The sequence below is a fragment of the Ictalurus punctatus genome, chromosome 22 (assembly GCF_001660625.3).
Source record: "Ictalurus punctatus breed USDA103 chromosome 22, Coco_2.0, whole genome shotgun sequence".
NCBI lineage: Eukaryota > Metazoa > Chordata > Actinopteri > Siluriformes > Ictaluridae > Ictalurus > Ictalurus punctatus.
The window spans coordinates 15,088,722-15,102,273 of NC_030437.2; the positions used below are offsets into that span (position 1 = coordinate 15,088,722).

The following is a 13,552-nucleotide window of genomic DNA, read 5'->3' on the forward strand; positions in this document are numbered from 1 at the left end:
AGTGTAGATTATATATTATATAATAATAATAATAATAATAATATTATATATTGTGATTTTATGGCTCTACCAGCTGAAAAGGTTCCCGACCTCTGCTATAATTCATGCAATAATACACACCAATGTGGCATTTGAAAGGAAAAGAGCGCCCTCGTCTGTTGGACGCCTGTAATGTTTTGAATGTTTAATTTTGGTTTTTGCAGAACTAATACCAATAGACATAATAAAAAACATAAGACTTAACAAAAATAGATAAAAATAATAAACAAACATGAAACATTACAAAAATAAACATAATAATAATAACCAAAATAATACTAAAATAAAACACAAAAACAAACAAACAAAATATTCCATAATATGTGGAAACAGTTTTTCGATTCAGTAAGGCACATAAAATATTCTTTAAGAGCACCAGGTTCAACATTTCAACAGTGTTTAATAATTTATCCTGATATTCTGTTAAGAGAATGGCATTTCTCCATGACGTTGCAGTGCTGTGGTCAATAAGTAAACTATAGATACTTCATAAAGGCCACCAAGTGTTTACTAAGTGATCCTGATTGATTTCACATAGACTTTGGTTATAGATTTCAGTGTATCACTGAAGTGCTGAATCATCAGCATGAAAATGCAGCATTCTGGAAATCAGTCCACATGCTCATGAGCTTTGTGGAAGTAAAACCTGTAACAATGATGAGTCTTGCAAAAGTGCATCTGTCATATTCCAAACAACGGAGCTCGAACAGGTTCCTGTAAGGCAAAAGCGTCCACGCAAACTCAGGCCGAATGCTTAAGAAATGCAGGCACAAGCCGACATAAACATCTTCTATTGGGATTGGACGTACAAACTTGGAGGCCAATAATATCTTTTTGGCCAGGTCAACTGAAAAGACATACCCAGCACCAGCCAAGTAGGGTGGAAACATGTTCGCCGAGTACAGTTCCTCTGAAATGTACCACTTGCTGTCTTGGTGCCTGCGAGGATGGGCATCGTTGATGACTGAACCTGTGATGTAGTTGTGCTTGGCTTTGTTTTGGAGGTACTTTACAAGATAAGGCACATTGAGAAAGATGTCTGCGTCGATCTTCATGGCATACTGGGCAGAAGGGCAGTAGCTGGCCACCCAGTTCATAATCATCATGGTTTTAATAGTGAGATTGTTATAAGTGTCCAGGAAGTCCATTTGTACGATGTCTCTGTATGCCACGCTCTCTTTCTGAAGGTCCTCCTCAAGCTTCGGGTCATGTTCTCTCGGTTCTCCGAGAACGAACACCCTGGCAATGTCCACGTTTGGGACCAGGTTCTCTTGACCCCATGTTTTTCTGATAGTTATCCTGGCTTCAGAGTTCTGAGGTGTCACAGGGATCAGGAGAACCAGAAAAGGCTTCCTGTTTTGGCACAAATCAGGCTGGTTGAGGAGATATTTGTAATTCAATGGAGAGATTATCTTGTATAACTCCACTGGTAGAAGGCGATGCGGTTTAGGTGGTAGCGAAGCACTGCGTTTCTCAAAAGCATACCATGTAAGAGCAACGAGAGCAGCCAGGACGAGAAATTTCAGCATCCGGGACTTCAGAGACGTCGTCATTGCTTACAAAACTCGTAGCTGCTACGAAAACAAACGCGCGCGAAGATGAGAAAAACAAAACAAAACAAAACAAAACAAAACAAAACAAAACACAAAAACAAACCTTTAGACACTCTTCACACGAGGGCGACTAACGAAAACCTCATCTTAGATCACTTTTCGTTAATATTTCCCACAGTGTTAACAGTGCGTCCAGAAACAGTCCGTGTGTGACTGTGAACAGTTCTCCTGCTCCAAAAGACCCCTTATATAAACAATTGCACGCGCATCTCTATTAGAAACAGCAGGTAACATCAGCGTTCAAAGGAAAAGCCTATTTCCGTACAAAGGCTGTTTAACGACAAAACAAGGGGTGCGGCTTATAACCTAGTTTCGAAACCTTCCCACATCATGTAAGTGGTATGACTAGGCAGTCAACCTTTAATGAAATACGCGGTTGGTGCGCACTGAAGATCCCTTATCAACGATAAGCGTGTATAGAGATCTATTTGTATTAAGAAGTATGTATATATATATATATATATAAAAAAAAAAAAACAAATACATGATCCACAAGCAAAATGTTAATATATACAGAAAAAAGCACGACATTTGATATCTTCTGACTTTGGTGGGGGTTTTTTCGTCGTCCCCACCCCCACAGGTAGGCGGGACTTCAAAGAAAACGACCTACAAAAAAAACGTCGATTGGTCAGAGTCCACGTGAAGTTTCACGCCCTCTAACCCTATTAGCCACGCCCACTCCGGGATCATTCGGTGATCTATGCTGCCCCACGCAACATGGCAGACTGCTCAGACTAGGTGGAAATATCCCAGGTGAGTTTAAAGTGCCCCTTAAATCAAAATTAGCGTTATGAAAAATTATATATATATATATATATATATATATATATATATATATATATATATATATATATATATATATACACACACTTAGGAAAATCACTTAGGAAAATTTTTTTTTTTTTATGTTTTTTGATGAGTATTAGTCTTGGTCGTTCATCCAAGTAAATGCTCTCTATAATATTTATGTCTCAGTAGCTATCAGACTACCAAGGAAAAGTAGAAGAAAGAAACCTATACAAGAAGGATGGCCTGACAGTAATAAAAGGAAATCAGGTTTAAGTGTGTCCAGAAGACCTCAAAAAACTAGTAGCCTGGATTAAACCAGTTGATCAAAACAAAGAAATGAAAAGAATCCTGGAAGAAACCGTTGTCCAAGATAAAAAAGAATTGGAAAGAATTCTTAGAAAATACTCATCTTCACTTATGAAGGAAAGCAATAGTGCTACAATGTATTGCCACAAGGTTATCTAAATGCTCCAAATGTGTTCCAAGGAATAATGATAGACATCCGAAAAGGGTTGAAAGTAACAGTGTACATAGATGATCTTTTAATCATAACAGATTAAAGAGGTGAAGAGCATTTTAAAATACTTGATGAGGTCCTTAACAGGATAACCTTTGCAGGCTTGAAGCCATCATTAAAAAAGATGGAAGTGGCAAAAGACAAAGTAGATTTCTTATATAGTAGAAAATTATAGGAAGTACCGAAAGACATTTCCCAATCGATGAGAGAAAAGCTGGAAAGTTGCAACTGACATGAGAAAACAGGTACAAAGCCTTATGGGCACATTGAATTATTGTAGGACCCTAGATCGAAACTTTTCATGTATGACTGGGTGTCATACTTTGCTGTGACTGTTGTCCCCATATCGTCCCATGATGTTGACCCGGTGGCAGTTCTTATACCAGAAAGCTCCCTTGTATTTGCATTTATGTTGAGAAAATTCAGCTTGCTCTTTGTTCCAAAATTACATTGGACCAGATCCATAGTTTACATCATCTGCTCACATGTATTTAATCTGTATTACAAGTACTGAACAAGTTAGAGGAAGAGAATGTGTAGCTTTACTGTTCATTGGAACTTTATTGTTTATTTGGAACTGTCTTTTTTAAAAATTCATTTTATTATGATTTTTTATGAAGTACCTTCAACCTAGGAGAGTCTGGCATCTAACATAATGCATGAATGTAGGAACATGGATTTTCACAATGCGCTCCACCGGCACACTAGTTGAAAAGAAAGTCAAACATGTCAAATCTTCAAAGATCAGGCAGTTCCGCAGGAAGGAAAATAAAAACACATCACCTTTTTAGATTATATCTATGATTAAATTCACATTCAATTAAGAAATGAAGCTCATGTTAAGGCTATTTCTTCTTGGCGAACCATTTTCCAAAATCTTGTTTATAGTTGAAACAAAACGCACGATTCTTTTAAACGGCACTTTTAAACGTTTTCCCTCCTAAAGCTTAATGTTTAGAATGTATGTAAAAACATTTTTTACATTTCTTTGGCCATATCGATGGTTTATCTGTTTCAGGGGTTTTATTTCAGTAAATGTTTATTCAAAGTCATGCCGTTCTCCCAAAAACCTAATCAACAGTTGTTTTCATTTATTTCACAAGCAAACATTCTGCTCATATATATTCACATTCAACCATCATGCTTTTTATAACAATGTGGTCACACAAAATGAAATCCCCACATAGTAACACACCAATATTAACCATTTGATACTCTTTTCTTACATCAAACATATTTCACCGAAACCATCCTTAAGCTTCAAAATAAAACAATACCACAAAAGTAATTTCAGAAACAAACATTCTCTTATACCACAAAAAGGTATACATTTGTGTGTGATTAATTCAGGGAGAAACACGTTTCACAACAGTGTCATTTACATAAACACATTTGTTAGGGGAGATCCCCCACAATACACAAAACACACACCCCCAGGAAGGGAAGGACACAACCCAGACATACAGGGGCCAAAATGTCCCACTGATACAGTGGATAGGGTTACCCCCACCACCCCCACCACCCCTGGTCATAAATTAGGTGTACCTACAGAACTGTCAGTCAGGAAAAACACAAAGATCATAAATTAGCACACTACTTCGATTGACAGTTTGACAGAAAGTACTGTCTGCCGGTGAAACACGTATGGGAGTGGGTTTAGAGAGTGAGAGAGAGAGAGAGAGAGAGAGAGAGAGAGAGACAGAGACTACATTTACATGGACAGCAATAATCTAATTATTGACCTTAATCTAAGTAAGGTAATAATGTGATTAAGGTGTTTACATGAGTCGCTTTTAGAATACTCCAGTCATGTTCCCGTTTTACATGTTATAGAACATAATTAGATTAAGAGCCCATGTCATTACGTCACCGCGCCACGCCGTCCGATGTCCCTCCAGAATTTGACGTATCAACATACAGTTCGTCTTCGTTATGGTACCGTATACAGTTTCGGGTGTTTTTATTAATTTTTTTTTTACGAACGCTTTAAGTGCAGTTAATTATTTGTCATGCTATACGTGCTAATAGACAACTCCTTGAAGCGGTGGGTGTGTCCCAAATGGCATACTTACCGTCTATATAGTAGCCGAGATACATGTATTTTTCCCCACTACAGGCCTATAGTAGGCAAGTATGCGATTTGGGACACAGCCGAACTCTCTTGTTCGCCGTAAAACGTAAAACTGCTGTGTGTGATCGTGTCACAATGCGGTGAAAACTCCCACACGATGTTCATAATGTGATTAAGGTGTTTACATGTCACTACTACACATCCATAATGCGACTATAACAGGAGTACTCCACCTGTCTTAATTAGATTATTGCTTACTTCGATTATGACCTTAATTAGATTAAGGTAAGTAAAAATTGCTGTTTACATGGTAGTTTCTTAATTAGAGTATGGTCTTAATCGGATTAAGAGTGGATTATTGTTGTCCATGTAAACGCAGCTAGAGAGAGATGTCTGAAAACACGTATGTGTGGGCGGGGTTTAGCGAGTGAGAGGTTGGGTTCGTTTTCACTTCATTACTGCTTTTACACAGCGAATGGAAGACATCTCTGCAAAATACTTCTCTCCTAGTTTAAACATTACGGAGATTCTTTTAGCCAGCACTTTAACATTTTTACCTCGTAAGGATCTTTGTTTAGAAGTCATGTAATGTGCGCTATTCATTTAAAACAGCACTTTTAATCATTTTTACATCCTAAAGGTTTGTGTTCAGATTGTGTGTAATACAAGCGATTCTTTTACACAGATTCTTTTTTTTAAAAAGACGCTTTACCTCCTAAACTTAAAAGGTAAACCGGGATCCCTAAAAACATAATCAGCAATTGTTTTCATTTATTTTCACAAAACAAATATTCTACTCATATCTGTACACATTCAAACATCATGCTTTTCTAACAATGTGTTTACACAAACACATCCCCATATTAAAAACATTATTTCTTTTCAGACGTATTTCACCTCACCAAAAACCAAACTCATTAACATAAACACCTTTTGTTGGGAGGGGGGCTATTCCCCCCCCACACCTCTCCACAACACCCCCAGACACAAAGGAGCCAGATTGATCAGCTGATACACTCCATAGGGTTACCCCCCTCACCACCCCTACAGACCTGCCAGTCAGGGAAGCACAGAGGGTCATAAATTATCACAAACAACACTTTGATTGACAGTTTGACAGAAATTGTATGATATAACTACTGAGCACTTCTCTTATTCTCAGAAACCACGGTGATTAAGCACCCATTTGTTTTTACACAGACTTGACACAGGCAGTGGAAAAGTCACTAGCTGTAGGATCAGCAGGAGAGCGTCTAGTTGCTTTGGCTATAACAAGCTACTTGTAAATGAAGTTGTCTGAGAGTTCGTAAACCATTTTTTAGAGGTGAGAGGCTTCAGAAAACATGATATCATTTCCAGTAAGTGAACAGAGTAAGCATCATTGCTGTGCGTTCTAGTGCGCTGGAAGGAATTCGCGATTGACCAGTGCCCTGACTACTGAACTAGGGATCTGATTGAGACGCAGCTATGATTCTAGCCATGCATTTTGCCTAGTTTTCTAAGCTACTGTCAAGTTAGTTTAGTTACCTCGAACGTTATCGACTGATGTCCAAATCAGTCAAGCACTTCAACACCCTTCACTCTGACTTCCTGTTTCAAAAATCTAGTTCGATTACATAAACACTATTAACAGAAATATGAATAGTACTTGTTTACATGAATACATAATCGGCTACACAGGTAGCAGGACGTACACCTGTAGCCAAGCCTTAAACTTTGTATGCAGCCTTTGCAAGTACACCCTGATACAAAAACAAGTAAAGAAAATCAAATAATTACTACAGCAGCATAGTACTATTTTTTAAAAACAAAATCCATTTTATTGTAATATGGGTTACAGAGAAACACCTGTTGTTCACCCAATTAAAAAAACAACAACAAACAAACGAACAAACAAATCATATTCAAATACCAAACAAGAGACTTTAATTTACACAGGTATTTTATAGGGTCAGTGGTTTAGTCTATAGCAGGAAAGGTGTCAGGGTAAGGAAGGGGTGGGGACACGAGGACTCACTCTGTATATTAATTCATTTTGTGTACAATACCTTTTATATAAATGTACAATGTTGATTACAAAATGAAAGTGGCCTTTCTTAAGTATTTATCTGCTGCACAACATTAACCTTATGGCTCTCGTTTATTTATCATACTCATAATCTGCCTGGGTGAACTTGCTTACATCAGTGACATACTGATATAGGTCCTGCCTTTTTACTTCTGAGCAGACACAGTTGCTAAAAATCAAATGAAGCACGTAGTTATGTGTCCCAGTGGCAGTCCACTGCAAAATCACCAGTGTGAAATGAACTTCAGGTCATCAATTGAAGAAATTCAGCACCAGTCATTTAAATGTAGCATGCAAGAGGTGTTTAAAAAAAAACCCAGTCCCTCCAGGATTTTGCAATCACAGAATTGAATGCAAGCAAACTCCGCAATATTCGGAGAAGCTTGCAATTTTTCAAAATTACCACAGATTTCAAGATTTTCCGCAGATTCGGGCCAAGACACGTCATGTGACGCCATCACAACGCACAATCCATCAAGGCCCGCTTAGAGTCACATGTGTCAAACATGAGTACAGCTAAAAGGTCGCATTTACCAACAAAGATCACTGCGAAAGACAAATTTCGTGCAATTGCGATTTCGTCAATTCAAGTAGTTTTCTGCAAAAAAAGCACAAAAACTCTGCAAGTTGCATCGCAAATTTAGAAAAAAAAAGCCAACAACAAAATCAAGCATTTTTGTACTTGATCACAAAAACAAAACTCAGCAAAATCCTGTACGGACTGAAAACACACCACACTGTGCATGGACGATGACGGAGCAGTGTCTGTAGGTCTGAAAACTGAGATCTGTGTATGGTGTGGTGAAACATGCTACATGACAACATTCTTCCTGTCTGGTCAGCTGGAATGATGGCGGAAGGACAGGGATAACATCACACTGAGGATAATTTTCACAAAATGGGTTTCAACTTCTCCACTGGATGGATGACAATTGAACGTGAGGCGCTTAAAACAGTGAAGAGGCACAAACACTAAAAAAGAGCACACACACACACACACACACACACACACACACACATTCTACCCTTGGAACGCAAACCATACTTGAATTACCATGGCCAGATGGGGTACAGAAACATATTTTAATCTTGTAAATTGAACTTTTCAGAGCCACCTCTCCCACAAGTATGCTTTGGTGTGTTTGTGTGTGTGAGAGAGAGAAAGAGATCGAAACTTTTCATGTATAGACTGTGTGTGAAGGAAATTGTGGTCTGACATTTAAGCTGGTGCCGCACACAATCAGTGGCAAGCTCTAGCCTGGTAAGCCTGGACTCATAGATGTCAGTTATAACTGGGTTATATGATGAGGAAGAGAAAGAGAGCTGTAGAGAGAGAAGTGGGAGATTCGGCTAAGCTTCTGCTTTGGTAGCTGAAAAAGTTGGACTGATGCAGTAAGGGCAGAATGACAGAACGGCAGAAAGGAGGGCGTTTTTTAATATTTTTTAAAAAATGATTCTTTTACGATCGCTTTCTTCTTCCCTCAAAGTTTCTGAAGTTGGACGGTCTGATCTTCATCTCAGCAAACTCAATGGAGTGCTCGTGACCCTTCCAGTGGAACCAGTTCACACCCTGGAAAAAAAATAAAAAATTATAGGTGTTAACTTCACATCAAAACTAATAAAAGGAGTAACAAATAAAATACATTTAAAAAAAAATACATTTTTATGTAGGTTTATATTACATATGTCATGAAGGTCTCATAAAAGCAGGTGCCATATAGATTTAGGAGCGCTTTAATGTCATATTTGTATGCAATTTCCTGCAACAACTAAAAATGCATGTTCTAAAATGTACTGATGACTGTGCTATGTGTATTACTTTCAAGAAATATCTTTCTATGACACCCATATTCATAAATCATTATAACTGTTCTTATAAGTATAATAAATATTACAGTTGCTTTATTATTGCATACATGTCATTATTAGATTTAAAGGTTGTTCAGTACAACATGCTATTATTACTAATAATGGCACTTTTAAGTTATCAAGGAATTATACTATATATAGCACATCGTTAGTCTTATGAGGCATGATTAGAGTTTATAAAAAGGCTTACAAGGAATCATGGCCAACAAAAAATTATAAGCACTAGTATAATGATTTATGAATATGGGCTTCAAAAAAGGTGTTATAACTTGCTTTTTTATGATTGAATATATCATAGCTTATGTCATTTGCCACGGAAAGCGCATGTAGGTGTCATATAGCTTTATGAACACAGTCTTTTAAATGTTATGTGTATTGTATAGCGTAGCATAGCTATAAAGCCTACACTCCTAAATCATTATAGCTGTGCTGTGTTTTTTTTATTTTTTAATAATTAGTAGTTTGTAATGCAGTGTTTATGATGTTTTAAAATTGTTAATGAATATTAAAATTGCTTTATAGTTATTAACAGGTTATTAGTTAGTTATTAGTTCAGAAAGTTATAACATCCAAAACACATGGAATTATAATGAATAGAGACACTTTCATAAGCGAGGCATTATTAGAGTTTCTAAAAATGCTTACTAAGAATCATTACCAATGTTATAAGCACAGTTATGTTATGTATGAGTATGGGCTTAAAAGTGGTACCATATGTTTTACATATACGTTTATATAGGCTTATGTCCGTGGTTATGTAGGTGTCATAGCTTTATATCTAATTGTAAGCAAAACTTAGGTCTAAAATGGATATATTTATCATTGTGCTATGTGTATTGTTTTGAACAAACATCCTTAGATAGGTGTCATACTTTGCTGTGACTGTTGTCCCCATATCGTCCCATGATGTTGACCCGGTGGCAGTTCTTATACCAGAAAGCTCCCTTGTATGAGAGGGCACAGTTGGTGACAGCTATGTCGTTATCGTTGTCGTAAGTTGAGAAAGGACGGCCATTGTGGTACGTCATTGAATCACCTAGAAATGAGAAAAGAGGATTAGTGAAGAATTCTTATTATAATGGGAACTGATTTATATTCGGCACACAGGAAATGGGATAATCTTCCATCAGAGTGCATTCAGGAAGTAACTCAATACTAGAAAATGTCACGTATTAAAACACATATTAAATCAATAGATGACATACTATATGACATAATATGTATACATGCATTACATACAGTCAGGTGAGAAAAATGGAATAAAAGGCTGTGAATTTATCAATAGCAATAAACCAGATCTTTTTTTTCTATGATTAGCTATATAGATTTTTACTAGGCTCTATCAATGTTTTGTTTTCAAGTACATGTCTACGTCAAAGGTTTATTACCTGCCGTGCCGCTGTAGCCTCCCACGTGGACCTTATAGCGACTGCGTGGCTCAGACACAGAGAACTTTTCGTACTGAGCATATGCATGCTCGCCCTTATCTCGGAGATCCACTCGCAGCTCGTATTGACCGAGAGAGGTCATTTTATGCAGGTTCAAGAGACCTAGATGCAACGGGAGTGATACGAGTCATTAAAAAGGTTGACTTTAGGTATACTAGTTCGCAGTGTGTGGCTCATGCATTAGCTCCGAGTACACATTTCAGGAATTTATAATTGTGTATTTTTAATGTACAGACATTTTCATATGATCCGTACCAAGCCAGAATTCATCGTTCATGTCCCCAAAACCTGCAGTGTAGTTCCTCCAGTTACGGAAGAAGTCCAGTTTACCACTCTGCCTCCTGACAAAAACCTGCAGGCAAATAGCACATTAACCCACATTACTACGCACACTCAAATGTTTTATGTTCCATCTATTTCACAGGTATGAGTAAACAAATGGTATGAACCTAGAATCAACACAGGGACAGAACAAGAACAACATCACATTGTGTAGGGGATCACTCAGTTCCAGTGTGCAAATGTAATGTGCAAATTTATACCACAGTGCTCAAAACTGATTGGTCACCTTGGTCAAGATGTTGTTTCATTTTCATTAGTTCTGACTGGAAGGCAAATCACAGTTTTATTTTAACACAGAGTCACGTGACAAAAATAAGTTCACCCCATGGAAACAGTTGGCTTTTCTGACATATTTGCACAAGTAAAACATTTGATCATCTTTGAAACAGTGCCTGTTAATGAAGTTGATACTGTATACTTGAACAAAACCACAAGGAAAAACCCTTGGCCTCAGAAGCTATTATTGCCCCCTTTAGCAGAAATAACTTCTTGGGGGTGTTTCGCATAATTGTCCACTAACCTCTGACCTCGGCTTGCTGGAATTTGTCACTAATCTTCCATGCAACATTCTTTCAGTTGCAAGAGGTTTGAGGGTTTTCTTGCAGGTCCTGCCCGTTTCAAATCCCCCTACAACATTTCAATGGGATTCAAATCCATGCTTTGACTAGGCCATTCCATACCCGTCCATTTCTTCCTTTTGAGACATTTCTTGGTGGATTTGCTCGTGTGCTTAGGATTATTATCCTGTTTAAAAGTCCACTTTCAGTTCAACTTCAACTTTCGGACAGATGGCCTCACATTATCTTCAAGCAGGCTTTGATATGATGCAGAATTCATAGTTGAATCAATGAATGCAAGCTGTCCAGTCCTTGAGGCAGCAAAGCAACCCCAAACCATAACATTTCCACCACCGTGCTTCACAGTTGGTATGAGGTGCTTCTCCTGAAAAGTAGGGATGCTCAGATCGATCGGCCACCAATCGTAGCGGCCGATAATCACATTCTGTCACTCGATCTCAAAAACCGATCACAATTTGATGACGTAAAACATGTGAGGACATGAAACACATGATGATGTTAAACTTTAGCGATGCAGTCATGTCCTCACCACTGTGGAATTATTACGAGGTCTCAAGAAACAATGAAAAATTCGCCATTTGCCGTGTATTATTAAAGGCCTATTAAATTGTTCATTGTAAAATGAATATTTGTGGTGCTTGTTTATTTTACTGTAAATAATATAATCAAGGAAACATCAATGGTACTACATTAACTGGAAAAAAAAATAAGCTTAACAGTGACAGTCAACAGAAAGCTTACATATCACTTATATAAAGCTTGAATGATCGGGATTGATATTGGAAATCAGTAATCAGTATCAGCTGCAAAAATCCTGATCGGAGCATCCCTACTGAAAAGCCTGCTGTTACTGTGTCCAAACAACTCTATCTTTGATTTGTCTGTCCAGAGAACATTATTCCAAAAGGCCTGGGCTTTGCCTATAACCTCATTGGTAAACTGTACTCTTGCTCTAATGTTCTTTTTGACAGTAAAGGCTGTTTCCTGGCACGCCTCCCATGCAGGCCAAATTTGTGCAATCTTCTTCCAATTGTAGAAGCATGCACTTTGACACCAACAGTTGCAAGACTTACTATCAGATCCTGTGATTAAATTTTTGGGTACCTGGAGTCTTCATTTTGCATCAGATGGTGTGCTATTGGGCTGAATTTGCTGGAATGATCAGTTCTGGACAAATTGGCAGTCGTTTGAAATCTGCTCCACTTGTAGATGATTTTCCTTATAGTGGAATGATGTCTTTCAAATAAAGAAATGGCATGATGACACCACACACCTCAATAACAAACAGACACTAGATACGAGAGGGGTATAAATAATACAGGTGCCACCTGCATTCCCTTAGCAGGTTCACTGGCATCCAAAATTACTGTCATTTGATAGACTGTATCACCGTTATTAATAGGCACTGTTTTAAAGAGGATCAAATGTTTGCTTGTCCAAATATGTCAGCAACGTCAACAGTTTCCATGAGGGGTATTTATTTTTCCAGATGACGGTATGTTATTGCTTTCTGTAAAGAGATGTTTCTTTAAAATTTATGAAAGGAGTCTCCAATATCGGCAAGTTTTCTGACATTGGAAAGGCTTCAGTACAGAGAGCTTTGCTGTTTCCAGTTGGTCTGTAACAAAACAAGCTACATTTTTGGGAACAACTGTTTATAGCTGCTATAATATAAGTGAAAAGATGAACTTGTTACATGGGCATTAGTCCATAACATTAAATATAACTATACACAGATAAACAGTACAAGAAGTCATTTTGTAACGAATAAAAAAATGTCATCACTGGCATATACAGCTGTGGTATAAGGGAAATAAAATGCTCTCATAAGAAAAATAACCAACGTTGGGGTGGAAAGAATAACTCTGCATCACATGAACGTGTCATCGATTATTTTTCTATAACAGCACGCCCTGTTGTGTTTTATTCCTTACTTAAGAAATGGAAGTTAGTTAATTACGTACAATCCAGCCGCCTCCGTCTGTAGTCATGTCACAGTAGACCTGCAAGGGCTGGCTCTCATCACCACGCAGATAAATGGTGTAAAGGCCTGAGGTGGTGTCTCCATTCAGCAGAGCCTGGGAGCAGTCTTTTGGGTGTGTGTAGAGAACGCCGACTGTGGCACATACGTAAACAAAAAGAAAACGATATTTACAAATAATATTACAGCATTCTTTATCAGTTATTACTAATAATGATAATAACGCATGATACA

At 37.8% G+C, this 13,552-nt stretch overlaps 2 protein-coding genes across 6 annotated transcripts in view; both read right to left on the reverse strand.

Moving 5' to 3' along the window:
- Positions 1-125: 125 nt before the first annotated feature.
- Positions 126-2,045, reverse strand: b3galt8 (beta-1,3-galactosyltransferase 8). The gene has a single exon (XM_017452398.3). The coding sequence runs from the start codon at positions 1,590-1,592 to the stop codon at positions 621-623; it is 972 nt and encodes a 323-aa protein (XP_017307887.1). The 5' UTR covers positions 1,593-2,045; the 3' UTR covers positions 126-620.
- A 4,782-nt stretch (positions 2,046-6,827) lies between these two features.
- Positions 6,828-13,552, reverse strand: part of tncb (tenascin Cb) — a 51,397-nt gene continuing 44,672 nt past the window's right edge. For all 5 annotated transcript variants that reach the window (XM_047149948.2, XM_053674279.1, XM_047149946.2 and 2 more), the window contains 5 exons: positions 13,302-13,453; positions 10,673-10,769; positions 10,358-10,519; positions 9,842-10,005; positions 6,828-8,670 (listed from right to left, as the gene is read on the reverse strand). In XM_047149948.2, coding sequence (XP_047005904.1) covers positions 8,560-8,670; positions 9,842-10,005; positions 10,358-10,519; positions 10,673-10,769; positions 13,302-13,453 — 686 coding nt within the window. In that variant the 3' untranslated portion in view covers positions 6,828-8,559. The remainder of the gene's footprint in view (positions 8,671-9,841; positions 10,006-10,357; positions 10,520-10,672; positions 10,770-13,301; positions 13,454-13,552) is intronic.

Excerpts from the sequence above, each read along its gene's own strand:
- b3galt8 (XM_017452398.3), bottom strand. The coding sequence starts at position 1,592 with ATGACGACGTCTCTGAAGTCCCGGATGCTGAAATTTCTCGTCCTGGCT.